The sequence below is a fragment of the Emydura macquarii genome, unplaced genomic scaffold (genome assembly GCF_026122565.2).
Source record: "Emydura macquarii macquarii isolate MOO-44397 ecotype Brisbane River unplaced genomic scaffold, CSIRO-AGI_Emac_v2 contig_2417, whole genome shotgun sequence".
NCBI classification, from domain to species: Eukaryota; Metazoa; Chordata; order Testudines; family Chelidae; genus Emydura; species Emydura macquarii.
The window spans coordinates 547203-571342 of NW_027132554.1; the positions used below are offsets into that span (position 1 = coordinate 547203).

The following is a 24140-nucleotide window of genomic DNA, read 5'->3' on the forward strand; positions in this document are numbered from 1 at the left end:
CAAAGCACACGGGGGAACTTTTAGTGCCCGGCCACGTAGCACATGACAGGTTAGTGCAGGGTAGATTTACACCCCAGCTCGCTGCAAACTAAGTATTGAAATAGACAAGCCATCCTACTTCTATATACACACACACACACCCCTTCCCAAATATAGCGGCACAGCCGCTGTAATGAATAGGACAGAAAACACTGTCACAATATATGGATATCACCCCACAAATACTTACTGGAACTGCAAGACAAATTGCAGCACCTTTCAGACACGTAGAGAGGGGAATTAAAATGCAAAGCGACTGAGACGCCGGGTGATTAACTTCAGAGATCACTTTCTATTTCAGACATTAAGGTTCCTCCTATACACCTACCGCTAAGCCCACACAAAATGCCGGCTCCATCAAAGCGGCGCAGCGATTTAGTCATCGGCTCAGCTACAGTGTCAGAAGAAACAGAGGCGCACACAGGCAGAGTTAAGGTTACTGTGTGAATAGACTTTGATGCCCTCATGTCAAAACATACAGGTTTGGGGCCCTCAAGGGCACGGTGGAGAAAATGGGCCCATTCTCAGTTATGCTGAGGCCCCTTTACACTGCTCTGGTCCCCAGATCATCCCCCCCACAAAGGCCCTCCCCAGCTGCTGGAGAACTGGCATATGGACTACCCAGCCCCTGCCTCCACCATAGGAGCAGATCTGGGGCACAGCCAGCATGTAGTGCTCCACAGCTGTTCTCTGCTTCCCAGGGTCCATGGGAAGCGACACATGAGTTAGAGCAGCCCTGAGGTTGCTCTAGCTTACAGTAGGAGCGGGCAGACCCTGCACTGCTTGAGCACACACAGCGCTTCAAAGCTCCCTTCTAATCCCTCCCTGCCCACTTCATGCCCCAAGTGCAGGACCAGAGTCAAAAGACGAGAGATGGTCCCCCAAATGGGTCCTTTACAACCCTCTCGAACCTGGAGCGTTCAGCCCAGGCAGGGAGAAGGGTCGTGCCAGGCTGTGTCCAGCCAAGCAATGGCTCAGCGCAGTTTGGCGCTGCGGCCAGGGTGCCGAGTCAGACCCAAGGCCTCGTGCTTAAGCTGGCCCCAGCGCACCGGGCAGAGCGCTTCTAGAAACAGAGCCCAAAGAAACGTGGGAATGAACTAAATACAGGGGCCAAAGGGGGTCAGGGCGCAGGCCAAAGCGAGGGATCACCGAGCCGAGAACCCAGGCGGTGCCCACTGCCCCGAGGAGTCAGTGGAGGCCAGAAAAACTCTAGGGCAAGGCGTTTGCTGCATCCCCAGCCAGAGGGGTCCTCCAGCTGCTCTCCACCCCGACCCCCCCTCCTCAACGGGCCCAGCTCTCCCCTCTGTCCGCTCCCACTCACAATTGTTTCCCCTGCCTGGCTTAACGCCTTTGTTCCCTCCCTCCCTTGTTTACTTGCTCTTATAATGGCCCCTCTGTTGTTACCCAACATCCAGGGTCTGTCCCCTCTGCCAATCCTGCCTGGCGCACAGTGGGGCCAGTGTGCCGACCGGCCCAGGCCAGGCGGGGCGGGGGTGGTGGCGTGGGATTTTTATAACATGTCGTTCACGTGCCGATTAGTCGCTCTCCAGAGAGCAAAACAAAGACTCGACCCTGGGCTCGGACCCGGCACCTGCGTTAGAGCAACACACCCAGTGCGCTCGCCCTGGCCTGCCATGGGTGCCCAGGCCTCTGGCGCCTGGCATCACGAGCCATCTCTGCCACTAGCGCAGGGCGGGTGGGACGCTCCTGAAGGCAGGGTGGGTGGGTTTCACCCCCGCTCTGCACTAGCATTAAAAAAACACCCGGGGTGCAAGGCCCACAGCTTCCCCAGGGGTCTTGACGGATGTACCCCCAAGTGGGGGAAGCCTTCCAAGGAGCAGACACAGAAGACAGGGCACTGAACGCTGCTTCCTTGGGCGGGAGAGGGGGGTGTAGGGGAAGAGACAGAAACACAAGCTTTTCTGAGGAGTGGTTAGATCCAGGTATAGTGTTTGCAGGAGCCGTGCAAGCTTCCAGCCCTGCCTGTGCCCCTCGATCCTGACCCCCAACCCTCCTAGCGTCACAGTGAAGGGGACCCCTCCTCATTCATCCCTGTGAGCAGCCAGATGGCTCCTCTGCCTCCTCCTCCTTGCACCACCTGGCTGGCCCGGGGGCGCGACCAAGCGGCTCAGCTGCGCAGCCAGCACGGCGCAAAAGCAATGACTGGGGGGGGCGGGATTAGCCCAAGGAAGGGGACACTTGGACGGGTGGCCAGAGGCTGGGCTTGGGTGAAGGGATCCCAATGCAGGGCCTTCGAAAGCCAGGCTGCTCAGAGCACCAGTAAGAGCAGGAGACAGGCCCGCCCCGGCACTGGACCAGATGCTCTCCTGGGGCTTTTCCTTCTGTTATCCTAGGGTAGGAGCCTTTATTTAAAGTCATGAGGGTCCCGGCCCAATGCCCCCACGGGGTCGGGAGCAGGCTGCATCTCTGGTCACGTAGAGAGCGCAGGGGGACGGGCAGAGCCCCCCCAGACAGGGAGCACCGCAGTCCTCAGCTCCCCTGACCGGCCGTTACCCAGCATTAGAGTCCAGGACACCCTCCCCCTGCGGCGCCCCCAGAAGCCAGCAGAGTTACTGGCCAGGCGGTGCCCTGAACCCCTGTGCCGGGGGCGGTGAGCCACGCTGCCTGCTTCCCCCTCACTCAGCCCGCCCTGCGCTTTCCTCCTGCACAAGAAACAGGCGAGGCCTCACCTTGCTGCGCTGCCATGGTAACCGCACCAGCGTTGCCAAGGAGTCAGGGGCCCGGCTGTGATGCAGGAACTGTCAGGCTGCTAGGAGGGGCAGGGGTGCCCAGCACCAGGTGGGGGCCCCTGCCCTCGAGGCAGCAGCCAGGGCCCTGCACTTTCCCAACGGTTTCCAAGCAACAAATCTGCCTAGGACACAGGCAAGACCAGAGCCGAGGTTTGCAGGAGCAGGGCGGGCTCAGCTGTGGGGTTTCCTGCAGGCGTGAGCTCTGTGGGGCAGGGGGTGTCTCGGGCTCCATCAGCTCCACGCCCAGCACTAAGGAGCCCAAGCAGAGGGCACAATGCACATGTCAAAGGAGAAGGCCATGGACACGTCCTTGGGGAGAACGGGGAGCAGAGAAAAGGTCTGGATTCGGGCTGTCACCAACGTGGGCACCCTCTGCCGCAGGATTCAGGGCCTTGCAGGTCGGTCTCCTGCTGGAGGAGGAACCAGCGCCACGGAGTCCATGGATTCTGTTCGTGCAGCTGGTTCGTTTCCATTATACGCACACCAGTCGTGGAGCAGAGGTGGGCACAAATGGCACGCAGGGAAAGCCTCATGCTTAAATCTCAGCCCAACACCAGTGCCCGGTTCCCTGCCCCTGGAGCACACTCTAGTTAGAGGGCTGGCACGGCACGCGGGTACAGGGGGCCCTCGAGGGGGACACTGCCCATGGGGGTGCAGCTGGAGGAGAGATCAGCCAGACATTGCAGTTCTCAGACCTCTCTGGATGAGGATGGGGCTCACCAGTTTATTTCACAGGTGGGGACTGGCAGGGCCATGACGCCCCAGGTCCATCAAAAGCAAATGAAGCAGCATCCTCCAATCTGAGAACCAACATGCTCATCACGTTTGAGCAGCCCAAGGAAGTGATGCGTATTACAGCAGGGACATGCAGCAAACCCACAGCCAGGGCAGGGGGCACTTGGGGGTGAGATGTGGTAACACTAGAGGGGAAACCCTGCTACAACTGCCTTGCCACCGCCCTCCTCCCCCAACCCTCCATCCTCAAAGGGAGCCAGGGCTGGATCTTTAAGGAGGATGCGCACGCCCAAGCACACACCACCACCACCTCTAGCTGTTGTTCGTGCATCTCATCCCCAGATCTCCGAGCACTTTGCAAAGCACCGCAGTCTCCCTCTCCCCACTGTAGAGATGGGAAAACTGAGGCCCAGCACAGTGCGGTGACTCACTCCGCCAGGTCAGTGGCAGAGCTGGGAACAGAAGCCAGGCCTCCTGTCCACTGCAGCACACGGCCTCCCATCCAGCCCCTGCGAACTAGGACCTGATATAGAGCCCACTGAAGTCCATGGGAGCATTTCCGTTCATGTCAATGGACTTTGAATCAACCTAACAGCCAGGGGGGAGGCTCCCACCGAGGGCCCTGTCCCACGCACAAACCCCAGACAGACCCATCTGCGGCGCAGTTTAACAGAGCAGCTCTTCTGGGCGAAGGATCCCTGGGGGCAGCTGCTCCCGTGCCCCAGCCCGCCTGCCAGGCCTGGGATGCTGGTGGATGTAACCGATCTCCATTTGGATGCAGAGGGTGTAACTTTTGGTTCCCTCCCCGTCACCCGTCTCGCCTAACGGACCACAGTCTGGGTCCAAGGAGACCCCTCACTCTGCACTTTGGACCAGGAGACCTGCCTTCCACCTCTCTGACCGCAGGGAAGATCCCAAGAGCAGGCTACGCCCTGGAGAACTCAACGATGGAGGAGGGTGTTAGAAAGTCACGAGTAAATCAATGGGAAGCAGCCAACGCTAGAACCTGCGCAGAACACTCCCATCTTTCGAGTCCTGTGTCTGCCCTGCAGGTGTCCAGTCCCGGGGTCTGTGAGCATCCCCACAGCCCCTGCAGTCAGCGATCCACAACCCGGCTCTGCGGGGCTGTCGATTAGATCCTCAAGGTGCTGCTAGACACCTGCATCGCCATGAAGCCACCCCTCACGTTAGCACCTCGGCAATGAGGGGCGATCTCATCAAGCTGCAGGAAGCCAGCTCAGCACCAGTCGCTGATCTCCGGCCCCAAACCCTCTGGGTTTAGATCATGGTTTCCAGACAGCCTCCGACACAGAAAGGCTGCAGGTTCATCCATCCCCCTCCCCAATCACAAAGCCCAGCGTGTTTCTACGGCACCTCTGCACGGCCTAGGCACCAGCAAACCACCTTGTCTGCTCTCTGCCCAGTTATATTTGCTTATACGCTCCTGTCCCCTTGGGAGCTTCTCCGCCATCGTTTCCTGAAGCCTTGGCTGGAAGGTCCGTCTCCTTGCTCTGCGTTTGTACAGCGCTGAGCACAGCCCAGTCCAAGCCAGGACCGGAGCGCCTCGCTGCTTCCAAACTACAAATCAGGATTGGCACCAGATTTCTAATTCCGACGCGGCGCAATCAGAGCCGCTTTCCCACCCGCTGGCTGTCCTGCAAGAATCAAATCCAGCCCCTGCCAGAAACAGGAACAACTCCCATCCAAGCTAGTAGGCATGCAGAACCATAACCCAGGGGAGCGATTGCCCTAGGGGAGTTGGGAACTGCGCAGGGAAATGGGGGGGGAGAGGATGATGGGGCTGCTTTTCCTGCATAAGCTACTCAGTTTGCAAGCCCATAAAAGGCCAAATCCACACGCGTTCCCACGTTCCGCCAGTGACACGCTTCTCACCGCCCCTCCCCCTTCACATCCCGGCTGTACCGAACAAGCGGGGAACGCTGGGTGCAAGCGGGCCTGCCACGCCCGGGGAGCACGCAGAGTAGCAGAAGCACAAAGGGCAGCACGGCTGTGCTCGGTCTCTCCGCAGTCCCCTGGCTCTCTGGAGACATCTGCACCACCGCATGCCGCGGGCCCCAGGAATACTTAGCAGGGTCACCCCAAAACATGCCAACACCAGTAAAAGTCAGGAGCGCGGCTGAAAACCAACACGTGCGGCTCTATTTCTTCACCTTCTGGATTTTGAATCTTTAGGGGACTCTTTTTCCAGCTTTTCTCCACAACCACAAGTGCTAGAAATCGATTCAATTTTTTTTTTTATCTATTCATGTGACTCCAGCTGCTGGGGTTTTAAGGCAAAAAAACCCCCCACCAAATAGCTGGAAATTTCCTATAAAAATCACAGGGGTTGGCACCGCCGGGCACTCACCATAGCCAACGTGTTTGGGAAAAGGCTGGCGGCTTCAACTGCCCGTCCCTGATCCTCGCAGCACCAGGCCCTGCCAGGGGTCTACGCTGCACTGCTTGCTGCATAGAAGGGAGGAGCTGGGACTTGGCGGAGAAGGTTTGGGATCACTGCTTCTTACACTCCAGCCAGTCCTCCCTGGTCCCCAGTGCTCTCCATCCAGCCGCTGACGGTCATCCTACTGAGACCGCCAGCCCTTTGGGGCAGGGACCGTCCCCCTGCTACGTGCATGCAGCACCTAGCACAACTGACTGGGGCCTATGGGCCTTAACAGAACACAGGATAAGAAGGTTTGGGGATGGTAGAGAGGATCCTTCCTTCTTTTTTTGGGGGTGGGGTGGGGAGGAGAGATTACTTAGAATATGAACCCACAAAGATCAACCCAGCTCTCCCCACCCTACCAGACACCCACCCCCTTCCAGAGATGGGGGGGTTGGGGACAGATGAGCATTCTCAGCAGCACCGGACAGCCTCAATCCTGGACCAAGCCCTACAGCGCTAGACACGGCGACAGACAGAGCAAAAAGACAGTCCCTGCCCCCACCGAAGCGACGATCGAAAAGAACAAGAGACAGTCGGACACAGACTCATCCCTGTGGCAGAGAGGAAGAGGCCCACAGTTTGGAGTACACAGCACCCTCCTCCCCACACCGGTGAACTTTAAAAGGTCACATTTTGGAAACCCAGCTGCACACACATGCGGGATGCAATGAGAGGCCAGTGCCTGCACACCGAGCGCACGCATGGCCATCGCGCCGCTCGGGCCCTCACGGCTTAACGTGCAGTGACAGCACCGAGGAGAAATGCACCGCCCGAACGTTGACAGACATCCTAGCAAATCCCAGAGCGTTGCCCCCGTGGAGCTGTTTGCATCCATCACTCCCATTACCCAGCACGGCCCAAAAAGAAGCAGTGCAGCCCTGACTGATTTGCTGCGGACTGGAGAGCGGAGTAAGTGAGAGACATGATGCTCAGTTCTGATTCCCGCAGCGGGCAAGGCTCAGGAACTCACCAGCTCCTCCTTTAAGTTACCAAGCCCTCTGCCAGTGTAGGGGCTTTGTGCGAGACCTTTAATCATCCACTCGGCTGAAGCAGCTGCAACCCGGCAGGGGAGATGCCCAGAGATGGCAGGATGGAAAGAGATGCTGCATTATGGACCCTTTGCTGTATTGGAGAGCTGGCTCTGATACATTCCAGTACCCAAATCCCCCGGCAGTTCTAACGCACCCACATAGCCCTAGCTTCACCAGGGGAACGGCAATCACAGTGACATACGGACGTGCCCTAACCCCCCTTGAACGGTCCGACTTCCCCTGCATGGCTGGATTCAATGTGAAATTAGCCTGCTCCTCTTCCACCCAGCTTGTTGCAATTCATGCCCCCTGGGTGCCCAGTCCCCCGCGGCCTCTTTCCCCTAGCTTGATTGCCCCCTCCCCACCCCAGCCACACCCACTCAAATGGAAATGCTGCCCTTGGCAGGATGGGTGAGCACAGAGTAGAGGAATGCAGGCACCAAAGTGGCCAGCAGGGGGCGGTCTGAGACAGCATGGCCAATCCCGGAAGCCAAAGGAAGAGGAAAAATATATTCCCGCAGACAGGTGTGGGGGAAGTGAAAAACAGGAAGGGGAGAAGAAGGGGAGACAAAGGCTGCGGGAGGGGAAGGAAAGGCCTCACTGTTCCCTGGCGCTGCAGTGGGAGTAAGGCTAGAACCCTGAGCTTCAAGCAGGACTCCTGGGCTCTATTCCCAGCCTCTGCCACTGACTTGCTGGGTGGCCTTGAGCAAGTCACTTGCCCCTTCCGTGCCTCGGATTCCATCTCGTTAACTCAGGAAACTGGGATTTCAACAGAGCAAACCTCAATATTTACTGACCAAGATCAATGGTCCTTGATCTACGGGGCAGGGACCGTCTACCCGGTCTGCATCTGTGCAGCGCCTAGCACTGTGGGGGCCTGGGCCACGACTCCTAGGTACAACTGTAACACAATTAAGTATTAACAATCCCCTGCCTCCCCCACCCCCACCCCCACCCCCCTTCTCTAGATGATGAGCTAATCAAGACAATGGATGGGGCAAAGAACTGCTCCTCTGCCCAGCTGGCATGGCTCGGCCCAGCTCCGGCACTCAGCCAGCGTGCAGCTTCCCACCCCTCCGGGCAGGAAGGGGAGGGCTGCACAGGGAGTCCCAGCTAGCCTGCCTTTGCTGGGAGCTGATGGGCATGTCACAGGGCCTGGATAGAAGGGAAGCAGGAGATGGCCAGGTCTCTGCTAAGGGTCTGGATGTCCCAGTGCCTCCTCCCCCCACAACCATCTCGAAAGGAGCATTTCCCTTTAAATCTACACCTGGCGGAAGTGTTTGTGGTCAGGCAGAAGGACGCCCAGCTCCTCGCTGAACGGCTGCGGCTCGCCGTAGGCTTGGAGATGCCAGACTGAGCAGCGCCAGGACGGCTGCCCGCCACAATCCTAGCCCCATTCCCCCGATCACTGGGGTGGGGGCCAAACAGCAGAGTGACCCCATCGCCCAGCCAGGCGGCCAACTGAGAGAGCGGCGTGCGCGGCAGAGCTCGGAGCCGACCGGCCGCGCCGGGGCGGCGAGACACACCCCCGGCAAAGCCGCGGGGCCTAGGGATGAGGAAGGAGGAGAGCGACCGAAATGCTTCGAGTCCAGTCCCTGGTTCGCGGCCACACACGTGGATGGGGGAAGGAATCACATCCCGCGAGCTGCCCTGAGCGAGACGGGGCATCACACAGCGCACTCCGGGACCAGGGGGAGCAGCCGTCGCTCTCGGCGCTTTGGAAGGGCAAGGCCTAGCGCAGGGATACGCAGACGGAGGCTCCCAAGCCACATGAATGTCTCCCCGGCGGCTCTTCGCAGCACATGCTATTAACACTGTGATTTAATTATTAACCAGCCTAAGTTATTAACTATCCGGATGCTTTTACTAGGTTATTAACCAATTGTAGGTGATAAAAGAATACTTGGTCAGTCATTTTACTGGGAGTGTGTGAGTGTGTAAAAGTAACAATGAATTCACACTCCTGTGGCTCTTTTGGGTAATGCTGATCACTAATTTGGCTCCTGAATCACTGAGGTCTGAGGATCACTGGCCTAGCGGAACAAGCATGGGACTCCTGACCCTCACCCCCCAACTCTGCACTGTGGCCTGAAGCAAGCTGCTTCGCCTCTGTGCCTCAGTTTCCGCCCCACCCTAACCCCAACCCTTCCTCCAAGAGCACGTGCCAGGATGACGGAGTTCAGCCACACAGCCCTCTGAAAGGGGGACACCCGTGTCACGGGGTTGTTACTGGGACCTCACACAAGGGCCCTCCAGGCTTCGGGCTGCTCCTGCCATGGGCCAGTGGCTGCCGCGTGTGGCAGGGAAGTCAGCCGTGCTCTGGGCTCACCGCAGTGTCACTGGGTGGGCTTCGTGGCCCGTGACATACAGGAGGTCAGAGTGCAGTGGTCCCCCCTGGCCCTCTACGACTGTGACACTGTCGTACCTAGAGCAGGCGCTTTCGGAGCCAGGATCTGGGGTCTTTCCTGTTCATACAGCACCTGGCACAGTGGGGCCCCGATCTGCAGCCAGGGCCACTTCGCATTAATGAACAACAATCAGCCTGCCCTGGCTCCAGGCTTGCCCAGCGTTAATGCTGGTTTTAAAGGGGAATTAATGTCCGCCAGGACGTTGGCATTTCCAGCTCCAGTCGCTCCGACGTCCAAACTGTCAGGGCAGAGCCCTGGGTGCGAGGTCAAGCCGGAGCCAGAATCATAGAATCAGAGTTGGAAGGGACCTCAGGAGGTATCTAGTCCAACCCCCTGCTCAAAGCAGGACTAACCTCAGCTAAATCATCCCAGCCAGGGCTTTGTCAAGCCTCAGCGTAAAAACCTCTAAAGATGGAGATTCCACCACCTCCCTAGGTAACCCATTCCAGTGCTTCACCACCCTCCTAGCGAAAAACTTTTTCCTAACATCCAACCTAGACCTCCCCAACTGCAACTTGAGACCATTGCTCCTTGTTCTGTCATCGGCCACCACCGAGAACAGCCCAGCTTCATCCTCCCTGGATCCCCCTTTCAGGTAGTTAAAGGCCGCTATCAAATCCCCCCTCACTCTGCTCTTTTGCAGACTAAACAAGCCTAGTTCCTTCAGCCTCTCCTCATAAGTCTTGTGTTCCAGCCCCCTAATCATTTTTGTTGCCCTCCGCTGGACTCTCTCCAACTTCTCCACATCCTATCTGTAGTGGGGGGCCCAAAACTGGACACAATACGCCAAATGCAGCCTCACCAATGCTGAATAGAGGGGAATAATCACTTCCCGTGACCTGCTGGCAATGCTCCTACTAATGCAGCCCAATATGCTATTAGCCTTCTTGGCAACCAGGGCACACTGCTGACTCATATCCAGCTTTTTATCCACTGTAACCCGCAGGTCCTTTTCTGCAGAACTGCTGCCTAGCTCGTCGGTCCCCAGTCTGTAGCTGTGTATGGGATTCTTCCTTCCTAAGTGCTGGATTCTGCACTTGTCCTTGTTGAACCTCATCAGATTTCTTTTGGCCCAATCCTCCAGTTTGTCCAGGTCACTCTGTATCCTATCCCTACCTTCCAGGGTATCTACCACTCCCCCCAGCTTAGTGTCATCTGCAAACGTGCTGAGGGTGCAATCTACCCCATTCTCCAGATCATTGATGAAGATGTTGAACAAAACCGGCCTCAGCACCGACCCCCGGGGCACTCCGCTTGTGACCGGTTGCCAGCTAGACATGGAGCCATTGATCACTACTCTGAGCCCTATGCTCTAGCCAGTTCTCTATCCATTTTATAGCCCATTCATCCAACCCATACTTCTGTAACTTGCTGATAAGAATACTGAGAGAGACCAGATCAAAAGCTTTGCTAAAGTCAAGGTATATCACATCCACAACTTGTCCGGCTGCTCGCTGGCATCAGAGGGCTGCCGTACCCTCCCCGCTGACCTCGTTGGAAAGGAATCACCAGACCCCTCTCTGGGGCCAGTTACAGATCAACCGTAACCACTGTGCATGCAGGAGAGGCCGGTGAGATTCTCCACCGCACCAGGGTACGCTGCTGCCTCCAAGGCTCAGCTCTCACTGCTCTAGAGACCAGAGAACAGGGTTATGGCCATGGGCCTTTGTGACTAAAGCTACAGCAGCAGAACCTGCTTTTAGGGCCCGATCCTGCCACTCTGAAGTCAAGGCCTCAAGTCGCACTGGCTCAAGCGTTAGGCTTTACATGCCACACAATAGCACCAGAGGCCCCATGGCGCTCGGTGCTGTACAGAGAGTGAGAGGCAATCCCTGCCCCCAACAAGCTGAAGCTAGACAAGACAGAAAGGCTGGATGGGGGTATGGAGAGGGGACGGGACTGGCCCAAGGTCCCACAGGAGATCAGTGGACCCAAGCGTCCCGAGTCCCCGGCAGCAAGAGCCGAGCCTAGCCGTAGCATAGCAGAAGGAAGCAGCCGGATTGCAGTCACCCCAGGGACACACACAGGCGGCGTCCCCTGAGCTGCGAGGGCTTCCACAGAAAGAAACTGCCGCTTTTGAAAGGAAATTCCACTCTTGGCAAGGTGTGAGTGGGTGTGAGAGTGAGTGTGAGAGAGAGACCAGTGGCTTCAAGAACCATTAGCTGGTGACTCCACACCCAACACCAATTCCCCAACTGAAACCAGCAGGAACTTTTCAACTGACATTTCCACTGGGAGGAGAGTGGGGGCTTGCTGGTCTGTCCTGTCCCGTCCCCCCAGCCGCCTTCATATCCTACTCCTGTCTCTGGCCTTTAAGTGACCACACAGAAGCTCTCCCCGCCTTTTACCAGGGGACAGAGCAGTTGGGAAACAAAGTTTTCACTAGGAAAATTCAGACATCTTGACATTTGTTTTCGTTCCAAAGTGGAACCAAAAGCCAGAATTGCCACGTTTCCTGCACATCAAGAATTCCAACCCATTTTGACTCAGATTGCATATTATGTTTGGACATGATCAAAATTAAGTCTTGCTAAATACATGTTTTAGACACACTATGCAAACAGATCAAGCCATTTTAAGTTAAAAAAAAATCAAAGCAATCAAGTTGAATTCATCAAAGCGACACATTTTTACCTGATGGAGGAGATTCACTGAGACATTTTTCTGTTGCAGGTTTTGACGGAAATTGACGTATTCCCACAAAACCTTTAGGTTTTGCCAAAATTGCCATTTAGGACAGAAAACTGCTCCATCAGAAACATGTTGACCTCTCGCCCCTTCCCACCCCGCTATCAAATGGAGGTTCCTGGGGACCAATCCTGGTGTGCTGGGTTAGGAATTCACGGACAGAGCCCAGCCAGGCAGGATGCTCTGCTACTGGAAGCATTTTCCTAGTAACCCAATAATGCCAGGATGAGGTTGTCAGCCAGTAGGAAGCACTCATACCGAAGTCGACTAGTTTGTCCCAACCTGAAGCACATCAACTCTGCTATTCTCTCCGCCCCCCTAACCCAACCAGCCTGTGCACTGCTCAGTGAGGGACTGTTGCAGATGGGGAGGAGTCTTGCAAACTAGATGAGTCCCACCTGCAGCCACCTTCAGGTGCAAGTTTTCTGACTTGAACTGGTTGCAGGCTCAGGGTTACTGCTATGGCCCCAGTTTTGGAAGGGTCTCTAGGAGGAACTACTTCAGTGAGCCAGAACCCCCTAGGCATCTCGCTCTTCCTCCAGGGTAAGCCACCCAGCTTCACGGCCTGCAGCACCTCTGCAGCACACCAGAGCTCCATTCAGTAAGTCTAACGGAGACAGACCCCGATGGAGACTAGTCGATTCCTTGGAGATCAGTGCACCTCACCCAGCGTTGTCAGAACAGGGGGGTTTATTCATCAGCTGGAACACAGCACAGGAATTCCTTGGGGAGGGGGGTCTAGAGAAATGAAGGTTAAAGCATAGTCCATTCTGGGTGGCCAAGCTGTAGTGGCCAAGCCCCTTGGGTCAAGCTCTCCCTCCCTCCATCTGACCTCCTTGGTCAAGCTCCAGGAGAAAGCCTTCCAGCAGCCAACAATTCTCCTCCACCTCATAACCCTCCCGTGCTCTGATCTCGGGCTGGGGAATGGTTGTTCAGCTTCCCTAAGGAGAGGCAGGGAACGCCATCTCCCTCCGGGTCATTGGTTGCTAAGTGCCAATGCCCTGGCAATTGGTCTTCTCAGCTGCTCCCTGGATATGGAGACTAAGGCTCAGAGGGCTAGGTGATATCCCCATCCATACATCCCAGTCCCCTCCCACTCACTGGGAAACAATGCAGCAAATAGGGGAAACTGAGGCACAAAACGGGACTCAAACATATTACAGAAAAAAATCCCACTGCCTCACAGAGGCAAATCCCCTTGGTTAGCTGACTGCGAAGTATTTCGCCCTTGCACTGCAGTTCGGCATTTAAAAAGCACAGACTCAACTTGCTTTTGTTTGTTTTAATTGACCCATTTTTAGAAGTTCCCGTTTCTGGCAGAACGGCCTTCAAACAGTTTCTCCCGATTCTTTTGCTTTTCCATTCCAGTCCCACAAACTGTTCATATAAAAGGGTTTTCTGCTCCCCCTTATGTTCAGAAGGGACTTTTGAGACCCTAACAGACCAACTACTCCACAGAAACAGACAAATCAACAGGCCTCAGGTTTTCACGGCTTTCACAGACTTTCAAGATTGCTCAGGGCCAGATTTTCAGGTGCTTAGTGCCCATTCAGAGCCAGACTGGAAAACCTAGCCCATTATTTTGGTGCCTATGAGGGAATCAAAGACAGCAGACCCCAATACCTGCAGTTCTTTGGCAAACCAGGCCCTGATTCAGTGCACTGAGCTCTTCTGAAAATGCTGGCCAGAGCGCTGGCGGATGCAAAAAGTCAACAAACTTCTGTTGTTAGGGGAAGAAAAAGAAGAAGAAGAAGCTAGGCAGAGCTTCCCTGCAGAGCTACGGGGAGGCAAAGCTGCAGGTAACCCCAATCCCCACCCTCAAACTGTAAACACAGTCAGGGGGTCCCTGTGGAACTGACAGCAACATGCCGGCCCTCTACCTATGGATCTTCAGGTTTTATATGCCGCCCATCACCCGCACATCTGGGCACCTCCCACGTACAAATCAACAGCAGCTCAAAGAAGCATCAGCGAAGGAAAGCCAAGCTCTCTGGGAGCAGGGCATGGTCATCACCCCCATTTTACACATGGGGAACCAGAGGCACAGAGAGGTACAGGCCAAGAAAATCAGACCTGGGCACCTATATCTAGGCACCCAGAGAAGTGGCCTGATTTGCAAAGATCCTGACCATAATCCATGGAAGCCAACTGAAACCCAAGGGCACTCAGCACCTCTGGAAACTAGGCACCTCAATTACTTCGCTTTAGGCACCCGAGTTTCGGCATCCTTGCCCGGAGTCCCCATGGGACACCTGAAGACGACCAGGAAGGCCACTCCAGATGGCAGGCGCTGCAGGGAAACAGCTTTTCATGCCGGCGATGGCAGCATTAAGATGAGGCCTACACGGCAGCGGAGAGGCTGCTTCCCAGCAAGGCTCGACAGGTGTGTTCGCTCTGCTGGAGCAGGTGCGCTCAAACCCGCCCCACCCCCAGGCGCACTTGCATAGCTAGCGCTAGCCACCGCCCACGCAGCAAACAGCCGCGCTGCTGGTTAGAGCCAGCTCGCTCCAGGTCTGCCTCCGACCCGCCCAGCCGCTCTGTAGCCGTTACTGAGCCGAGGGTGAGGCTGCTGCTGGTGTAGAAAGCTTCCCAGGAATCTGGAGTGGCTCACCAGGGCAGAAAAATGCACCTCATTTGGCTAGAATGTGTGTTAGGTGCCCCCATATTTGAATCTCAATCTCACACCCCCCTCCACGGGATCGGCATATTACACTTCAAAGGGCCAAAGAACACCAGTGACTCTGCGAGCAGAGAGCTGGCGTCAATAAATAGTTACACCTGATCTTTCAGACCCCCCCCTTGGGGATGCAGATCACAGCTCCGGTACTTGTGTTCAGTGAACAGGGCCGTCTCACTGGTGGGTCCCCGCTGAGCCCCATCCTGCACAGAGCTCAGAGAGACCATCTGGCAATGATTTCGGACCATTTTTGCACCTTGTCGGTGAACAGAGCAGGCCTGGACAGTCTTTCGTGGTGGTTTTAACAAATCAAGTCCTCTCCCCCCTCCCCTTCCCCAGCTTTGCCTTCTTTTTTTTTTAACTTTAGAAGACAGATGGCACAAACAGCCTGACCTTCCCAGTCGGAGGGCCAGGAGGAGTGTGGGACCGTGGCGTGGGGGCTCTCAGTCCTTCGCTGGGAGGGGCGTGATCCTTTACAGAAGGAGCTCCCCCCACATACACACAGGGGGGAGTGTTAAAGAAGAATTTAAAATAGTCTGAACAAAAGTCATCTCCCCACGCAAGCTGCTCAGGTTCCATTTCCTTGGACGCTCTCATGGCATTACACAGGTGCTCACTGCAACACTGGCTTTCAGGTGGAGCTCTGCTGTGCTCTTAAAGCCATGATTCAATCTCGCCGGTTCGTATGAAAAATGCAGCACAAACGGACAGCATTGACTCGAGTCCAGAATGGCTTGCCTGGGGATTTATAAGGAACTCTGGCAACCTTGGAGTTCTCTCCAAGCCAGGCATTACAAAACCCAGGAAATTCAGCGTTCAGGTCACACTGAAGTCCCAGCATGTGAAAAGGTAAGAAATGGACAGCACAAGGCAGCCAAACAACCTTAACTCTGCCCTGCAGTGATGCAATGAGGACGACGAAAATATGAAAAAATTGTTTGTTTAAAAAAAGTCAATGCAATCTAATCTGGGACTCCAAATACTCAAACCCCTTAGCCATGCTAGCAGGGCGCCACAACAGGGTAGAGTTAACAGTGTTTGGGTGCCTTCACTGTGCATTTCTTACCTTCATGTGTCTGGAAAGCAGGGCAACCTTAATTCTGAAAATCCTGGGTTGAATTGCCTGTTTTTGAAGATAACATCCCAGTTATGTTGTTAGAGATCTTGGACTTCCAGAGGCTTCTTCTCAATCTTAATTGCATCTCAATATAGTTCTTTTGAGGAGGAATACTTCTGCTGGCTCTCCAGTCATCTACAGACTCTTCCCAGGGTAGACAATACCTGAATTTCTAATGTAAAAAAAAAAATTAAAAAAAATACAGCCAACCCCCCCTCCTTCCCCTTTTGACATGCACCCTAAAACAGCGCAAAAGGGAAGACAAACAATTGCCCTTTGCAAGGACACCTTTAACAAAATACCACAAGACTCTCATGCTTCCCCTGCTGCGACCCACAAAGTGCACACAGGAACACAAAGCACCTCTTCTTTTCGAAGGCAGCACCCTTCCCGCCACTGCCTGATCCCAATGCGTGCGACGTCACATCCCGAGGCCACAGAAAGGGTTTCGGAGAGCAGCGATGCCAGATCAGGCCTTTGCCGAGCAAAGCGGGCAGGAGGCCGGGGCTGGCGAAGGAGGAGCAAGGTCACAAACTTCTTGGTAATCGAGAGCAAAGAAGGGAAAAAGGGAAGCAGAAAGCGACTAGCGAAGTGTTAGTGACACACACAGCACGCATCTAATGTGCGCTCAGTGAGAGCGGAGATGCCATTCAGCCCTGACTTGCTGTGTCACTGCAGAACTTAGATCAGCTGGAGTCATTGTCATGCTCGTGTACAACTCTCCTGCCTCTCTGCTCACGCTGATCCAAACCCGGCCTCACCCACCGGGCAAGGGTGCCCATTACCTGGTGGTGCAGGGGTAACCCAGCACCACCCGTCCCAGCAGATCTCTCCAGAGGGAACCAAATGACAAGCAACTTGATTTCAGAAGCGATACGCATCTACCAGTGCCATCAAAGCGGCTGAGAAATGCAGATGCTCAGCCCTTTTGGGAAAAAGCCAGGCCCTAACTGTAACGTGGAGCCTCGGAAGAACAGCCTTGACTTCTGACACACTAGCCTTAGAATTCAACACAAGACATTGTTCACAGCTTCTTATTTGTACTACAGCAACACTTAGACCCCAGCTGAGCTCAGGGCTCCATTGTGCCAAGTGCTGCCCCAAGAAGCTTATAGTCTAGGTACACAAGAGAGTGGGAGGGGAAACTGAGGCACAGAGCAGAAAGTGACTTGCCCATGGTGACCGAGGAAGTCAGTGGCAGACGCAGGAATACAGCCTAGCTCTTCTGACTCCCGGCCAATGTCTTATTCATTAGGTTTTGCCACCCACCACGTTCTTGCACCTCTGCAGGTGAGAGACCATCCGGTCCACGATTCAGCATCTGTTCTGTCTCACTGTCCGCACTGCAAAGGCTACAGCAGACACCCCTACCCCATCTCACAGCGCTCCTCCTTGGTGTCATCTCTTCGCCATTCCTTAGTGGCACACAGACACACAAGGGCATGGTGTGGCTTGGAGGGACAGTCCGGGGCAGGTCTGAGAGCCACTTACCCCAGACGGGAGAGCGTGTGCGCAAGGCGCTGTCTGTGAGATCAGAGCTGAGTGGCAGCCGCAGGGTGCAACTACCCCCCAGGCGCTATGACCAGTCCAGGTGCTGATCAGAGGGGGCGTCTGGGAGCCCCACACAGCCAGGGCACAGGCGCATGCAGCTCAGCAGCGGTTACCACAACCGTACTGCGGGGAGGAGGGAAGTTACACTTACCCGGCTCCCCCTCACTTTAATCCCTGCCCCGGGCCCACATCAGGGGCCCAGCTCGGATGCTGAAATCCAATTCCAACCTGTATTTTTGCCTGGCAGGGCACAAGTTCAGCTTTCACCTGGTCAGGCAGGAGCGCTGGCTGCTTCGCAAACAGAAGACCAGCAGGAGCAGGGGAAGGGCTGCTGAGACCCGCTCCACCTTGGCACAGGACCCACCCGCTCAGGCACTGCCCCAGGGCGAGGTACCAGGTAACACAGTGATTACACCAGTGCAGAGAGGAAGAGGTCCAGTTACCCAAGCCAAGGCAAAGAGCCAGGGTCACACGAAACGGCGACGCCTGGGGCAGGGAGCGCGCAGGTCACAGCCAGGGGCGCACCAGGTGTGACCGGTGCCCAGCCCACAGCAGAAGCCATGGGTGGCAAGAGAGGTGCCATGCACCAGCCAAACAGGCTGCACAGAGGCAGGGCCTGGGGGCGCCCCGGCACACAGGTGCGGCAGTTAAGTAGAGCCCGGCTCCCACTGCATCTGCTGGGGCAGCTGCTCCGACACACGCTCTGCAAGCCCCCGAGCCGCGGGGGTGCTCCCTGCTCGCCAGGTTCACGCACACGCTCGCCAGGTGGCCGGGGGAGGTGCCACTTCTCGGCCAGACCCTGCCAGCCTCACGCTGAACACCCTGCTCCCCAGGGAGCCTCACCAACATCAGGGCGCTGCCCAGCGGGAGGCTGGCAGACTCTAGCTCGACATGCATCCCCTGGGCAGCGCGTCACTGCACCAAGGCGCATGATGCCAGCGCAACTTGCCTGGGCAACTTATTGCCCCTCCTTTGGTGACCGAGATGCACTCCTTGCATAGGCCGCGTCCCGGCATCAGACAGGAGACTCTGGCCCCCGTGGCCCATCTAGCTAGGTATTTAGCCCACACACAATGCTATGGGGTGTGCCCAGTTCTTGTAGCCGCTGGATCCACCACATGCCCTGCTCCACAGAGCAGGGCAGCCCCAGTGCTAGAAGAAAGGCAGCTACTGCAGCAGCTCTGATCCCCCCCAAAGCATCCTTCTGCCCCCTCTTCAGAGAAGCTGAGCCAGTTGGGAAGAGGATTCAGAAAGCAAAAAATTCCAATGCACAGAGGGTGCAGCCCACACTTCACAGTGACTGCCTAGATTTTGAGGAACGAATCCCAGGGCCTGGGTGGCCAGTGCGTCCAGGAGCAATTCGGGTTGTCGCACGTTACTCTCGGCAAAAAGAAAATCAGACCTGAAAAAGCAGAGCTGCCCCGAGCATTTACTAGCTCGACACACCTCCCTCCAAAACTCTCAGTATGAGGGTCCCACGCACCTTCTCTCGGGGCAGGAATTCACAGCACAAGGCTAGGCACTCGTTGGCATGACGTCTGGCCAGCACTGCTTAGTAATGCAACAGGATGACTCAGCCAGCAGAGAAGCTAATTTACTAAGCTGGGTTCTGGTACCTTGGGATAAAGCTAGTGGGTATGGAGACACAGCAGGGCTTTGGGCATAAAGAGAGAATTCTGCCCAGCCTTACCCGATCCTTCCCCTTCACAAGCACATCCCAGCTGGATGATCGGAGACATCGATGCTCCAGATACCACGATATAGGGCCCAATGCTGCAAGCGCTCACTCCTGCGAATTCCCCCATCACATCAGTGGAATTGAGGGCTGCTGATGTGAGCAAGGGTTGCCAGATCAGGCCTGTGTTACTTGACGGGGAGGGAAAAAGTACCAGCCCAACATCTCTGAAGCTGTTGCTTGCTAACCCTAAGGCCAGAGACCTATTAAGCCATGTCACCTGTTCTCCCCCCCCAAAAAAAATCCTGCCAGTAAAGGAGCCTAACGCTTTGCCAACTCTGCTTTTAAATGTGTCCAAGGAGAGGGCTTCCACACTGGCCTGGGAAGGGCTTCCACACTGGGAAGGGCTATTTCACCAACACAACTCGTTCATTTCCCCCCAGCCCCGCTTCTCTCGCTCTGTTACTGAACGAAGCCCCAGGATTGTAGCTAAATAACCAAGGAAGACACTTGCATTGCTAAGGAACCCACAAGCATATTCTGCATAATGTCCTTCATTACTATGCACATAATTCCTCTTCAAATCAATGCCCATTTCAGCTCGCACGATAGAAGGAACGCCGTGTAGCAGATAACACACGCTAGTCAGCCTAGGAATTTCTTGACAATGAATCAGACCGAAATGGCTGGGGGATGGGAAGGAGTTAAATGTAAGCAATAATCCCTATATATTCACAGATTTCAAGACCAGAAAGGACCATTGCGATCATCTAGCCTGACCCCCTGTATAACGCAGGCCAAAGAACTGCTCCAAAATAATTTCCAGAGCAGATCTTTTAGAAAAAAACAGCCAGTCTTGATTTAAAAATTGTCAGTGATGGAGAATCCACCACAGCCCTTGGTAAATTGTTCCAAGGGTTAATTACGCTCACCATTAAAAATTTACATCTCATTTCCAGTCTGAATGCGTCTTGCTTCAACCTGCAGGCATTAGAATGTTTTATACTCTTCTCTGGTAGATCGAAGATCCCAGTATTAAATATTTGTTCCCTGTGTAGGTGCTTATAGACTGTGATCAAAGCACTCCTCAACCTTCTCTTTCCAAAGCTAAACAGATGGAGGCTCCTCGCATTTATCGCTATAGGGCAGGTTTTCTAATCCTTTAATCATTCCTGTGCCTCTTCTCTGAACCCTCATACTTAGAGCCAAATTGATTCTTCTTTTAGAAATCTGACAAGAGAATCTTCTCCCACAGCCTTTGGGATCAGGAAGGGACAGGCTGGGGAGGGGGAAGGGAAAATCCTCTATGCACCTTAAATCTCTCTCAAGCTGCAGCGCTGCCTCCCGAGATCCAAAAGCAGGATAGCTCCCTCCAGATTAACAAACAGGGAAGGATACAGCTGACCCACATAGGATTTGGAAACCTATTTATAGCACACAGATACAAATGGCTTGTGAAAGTGCTCCCATAACACATCCACATCCACAGGGATAATAAAAAGGGAGCTTGGAAAACCTGGGATTTTAGTCAGGGGTGGGGGGGGGGGGGAGAGGAAAGAGAGGAGGGGGGGTGGAGAAAGCAGATGACAAAGCTGTAGATCTTGGAACCAACATGAATCCAGCCCAGAAGCTCATGTATGTTCTGAACCGGCACAAGTATGTGGTGCCTCCTACCGGAGAAAACCTATGTGTAACCCAGGTGACCCTGGGACACGGAGGCTGCACAGGTAAGACATCCAATTGTTGCTACCGCACACCGGCATGTTTGCTCCGTACACACACGGCGCACAGCAACACACAGGCACGGACTCGGAGCGGCCTTTCTCAGTTACTCTTCATGTTTATGGGCAGACTGCGTCCACCCTGGCAGGCAGACAGCCCTAGATTTCTGCATCCACCGCCCCTAGTTATTCACATCACATAGCCAGAGCCTGGGGTATTGCAACTTCCAGGGCCCAGACCTGGTGGGTGGGAGCAGCCTCAGGCTCAAAGGCAAAGGATAAATAAAAAGGCAAAGCCGCCTGGTGACTCCCCCCCACCCCCCTACAGCTCGTTACATATACTGGCCTGCTCCCCACACCAAGGGCCCACCCTCAGCTGCCATGTCTCTGTCTGCAAGGAGCGAGGTCTCTGGGCTGGGAGGCGGACTGGGGGCTGGGGTGGCAGAATTTCCCTGCCCAGGATCTCCATGCCAGGCAAGGATTGCCTTCAGAGGCTTCCTGTTGCACGGTTACTAGCCAGGGACAAGCAAGCTACAGCCTCCATAGAGGTGTGGGGGAGGAAGGGGGCTCGCTGACAACAGGCATCTCCCCCCATTCTCTGCCCCTCTCCTTCCCAGCCCGGCCAGCGCTTCGCTTTCACCCCCAGGCCAGGATGAACGCGCCCCAGCGGCGGGAGGCAAAGCAGCGGGGCAGATTGCCCGGGAGCTGCCCTTTAACCGGCCTCCCCACGCGGCCCCGGCCGGCGGCCCGGCCCCCGGAGTGCACCCCCCAGCCCGGCCCCCCGTGCGCTTTGCGGGGCGGCTGAAAATAGCGCGCAGACTTACAGGGCTCCTGCGCTTGAGCGTCACGTTCTTCCAGAGCAGGAGGTGCAGCTGGTGCAGGAACCCCATGGCGGCTGCGGCGCGCCCCGCGAATTCGCGGCTCCTGTGCACTTGGAGGAAGGGGGGGGGGGCAGCGCTCACCCCCCCACGGCCGCCATCCTTGGCCACGGCCGGCTGCTCTGCGCGCTGGGGGGCGGGGATCGGGGCTCCCTCCCGGGGCCGGGGTCACTCGCGGGGCCAGGCGAGCAGCCGGGGAGTCCGCGGCCTGGCGGCGCGTCTGCAGCCGCTGGAGTGGCGCCAGCAGGCGGGTCCCGCACCGTGCACCGCGCAGGCAGCTCCGTGCGGCTCTGCTCGGCCCGGCCGGCTCCCCGCAGGTGGAGGTGCTCCGGGGGTGCGGGTGCAAGGCCAGCCCGCTGCGGCTGCATTCCGCTGGGGGGGGGCGGCAGGCAGCGAGCCCCGCCTCCGGCCGGCGCCGGAGAACCGCCTCTTAAAGCCGCACAGCCCAGCCAGCGAGCCCGCGGCCCCCCCCCTGGGCAGCACGCACGGCCGGGGGCGAGTGCAGACCCCTGCTCCGGGTCCCGTCTGCACGGCTCCTGCAGCGCCGGCACGGCTCTGCAGTGGAAGCGGGGGCCCGGACTCCCGTGGGAACGGGCGCGAGTAGGGGCTGGGGCCGAGCCCCCTGAGTTAGAGCATGATCCGCAGCGGGTTACAAAACAGTGGGGCCCGACCGTCCCTGCCGGCCTCTGTGCCTTTGTTTCCCCTCCCCGAGTGGGGCAGGGTAGCCCCCAGCGCCGTGGGGGGCCCTATGTTGGCATGTTAGCACTTTGGGAGAGCAGGCTCATTGGTGCCGCCTGCTGGGGGTTTTTTCCATCCTTTTCTGCCCCATAACCAGAGGCGACAGGTAACTATTGATAGTGGGGGCGCACGTGATGTTTGGGGGGCGCGAGCAACCACGCCAGGTAGCTCAGGCCAGCCCCACATGCCTGGACTCGGGGAGGGGGGTGACGCCTCCATCCCCTGACTCACCTCATTGGGCCACCCCACCCGTCTGGGCTGGGAGGGGTGCTATCAAAAGATCTAGGAGGGGCACATGACCCCCCATGCTCATTGCCTCGCCCCTTGCTTTTTGCGCCTTGGGTGGCTGCCCCACTTGTCTGCCCCAGGCCCACGGTCACACAGCAGCTGGGGAGCTGCACTGGGAACAGAACTGCTCCTGCCTGCTCCGCGGGACCCTGCTAGATACCGTGCTACAGACGTGGGCTTTTTTCACTATCTTGCTAGACGGATCCTCATTTTCTCACTGATTTTTGCTCCATCTCCTCCATGCTTCCTTACCTGTGCCCCTCCCTCGCTCACCGGAACACTGGGGCGTATGTCCTTCCCTCCCTCCCTGCTTTGAACCTTTACTAAAAGTTGCCCCCTCTGCTATGTATTTTCACCTTTTGCTAGTTTGCCCTCAGAACCATTAGCTCAAAGCACCTGACAATTAACTAACCAGCATCACTATACCCCTCTGAAGTGTGCAGGCTAGTAGCATTATCATCCAAGGCAGCAGCGTGGGCCTCTGGTCTTTTTGATGCCCTCTAGAGGTAGTTCCTCTGCTAGTGATTTTTGGAGCCTATGGCCCAGCTTTTCAGAAGAAACTCGGCATGTTGGGTGCCCAGCACTTCTGAAAATCTGGCTCCGCCAGCAGCTGCAGAGCACCTGTAAACCTGGCCCTACTTTCCCTGTTGGACTCTGTGAGCACATGTGCTCTGCTTCTTTAAATCTGTGGCAGGAAGAAGGGCCCTGGGGAAGGTCCAAGGCAGGAGACGCTTTCAGGGTGGTGCTGGGTTCCTTACTGTAAGAAAGTTCCTTGTTCAGCATCAGAAGAAAGCAACTCTTTGAATCTTTATGGGTGTCGCATGACAGATGAGACTGCCCAGCATCCTTTTGGGGCAGTTGGCTGTCTGTGTTTGGAGAGTTCAGAAATAAAGCAGGTTACATTGTTAGCCTGAGCAGCAAACTTCTAGGTCCCTGCTCCCTCTAGCATGTCTATACAATCTATGCACCACCCTAGCTGGTTTTTATATCGCCTTCCAGCGGTAGCACTCCCCAATGCTTGATGTATTTTTATCCTCACAGCACCCCCATGAGACAGGGAAGTGCTCTCAGCCCTACTTTATAGATAGGGAACTGGCATAGAGAGGCTAAGTGACTTGCCCAAGGTCCCGCAGGAAGTTTGTGATAGACCATGGACCCGGGCTTCCCAACTCCTCAGATAGTGTCCTAACCTGTGGGCCTGCCTTCCACTCTCCACCCATTTTAGAGATGGAGAAACTGAGGCACAGAAAACGCTTACCGGGAGTCATTGTCAGACCCAGGATTCAGACCCTAGTTGGGGTTGTTTGCTCAAACCACCCCCTTTCCCTCTCTATGGACTCCCTGTGATTCAGACCTTCACAAATAAATCGCTGGCTCACCAAAAGTTGTTCAAGTTCC

General features: G+C 56.0%; 1 protein-coding gene across 1 annotated transcript in view; it reads right to left on the reverse strand.

The window, feature by feature from the left end:
• Positions 1 to 22049, reverse strand: part of ABCA2 (ATP binding cassette subfamily A member 2) — a 109144-nt gene extending 87095 nt beyond the window's left edge. The window contains exon 1 of the mRNA XM_067561446.1: positions 21663 to 22049. Coding sequence (XP_067417547.1) covers positions 21663 to 21728 — 66 coding nt within the window. The 5' untranslated portion in view covers positions 21729 to 22049. The remainder of the gene's footprint in view (positions 1 to 21662) is intronic.
• Between the last annotated feature and the right edge of the window lie 2091 nt (positions 22050 to 24140).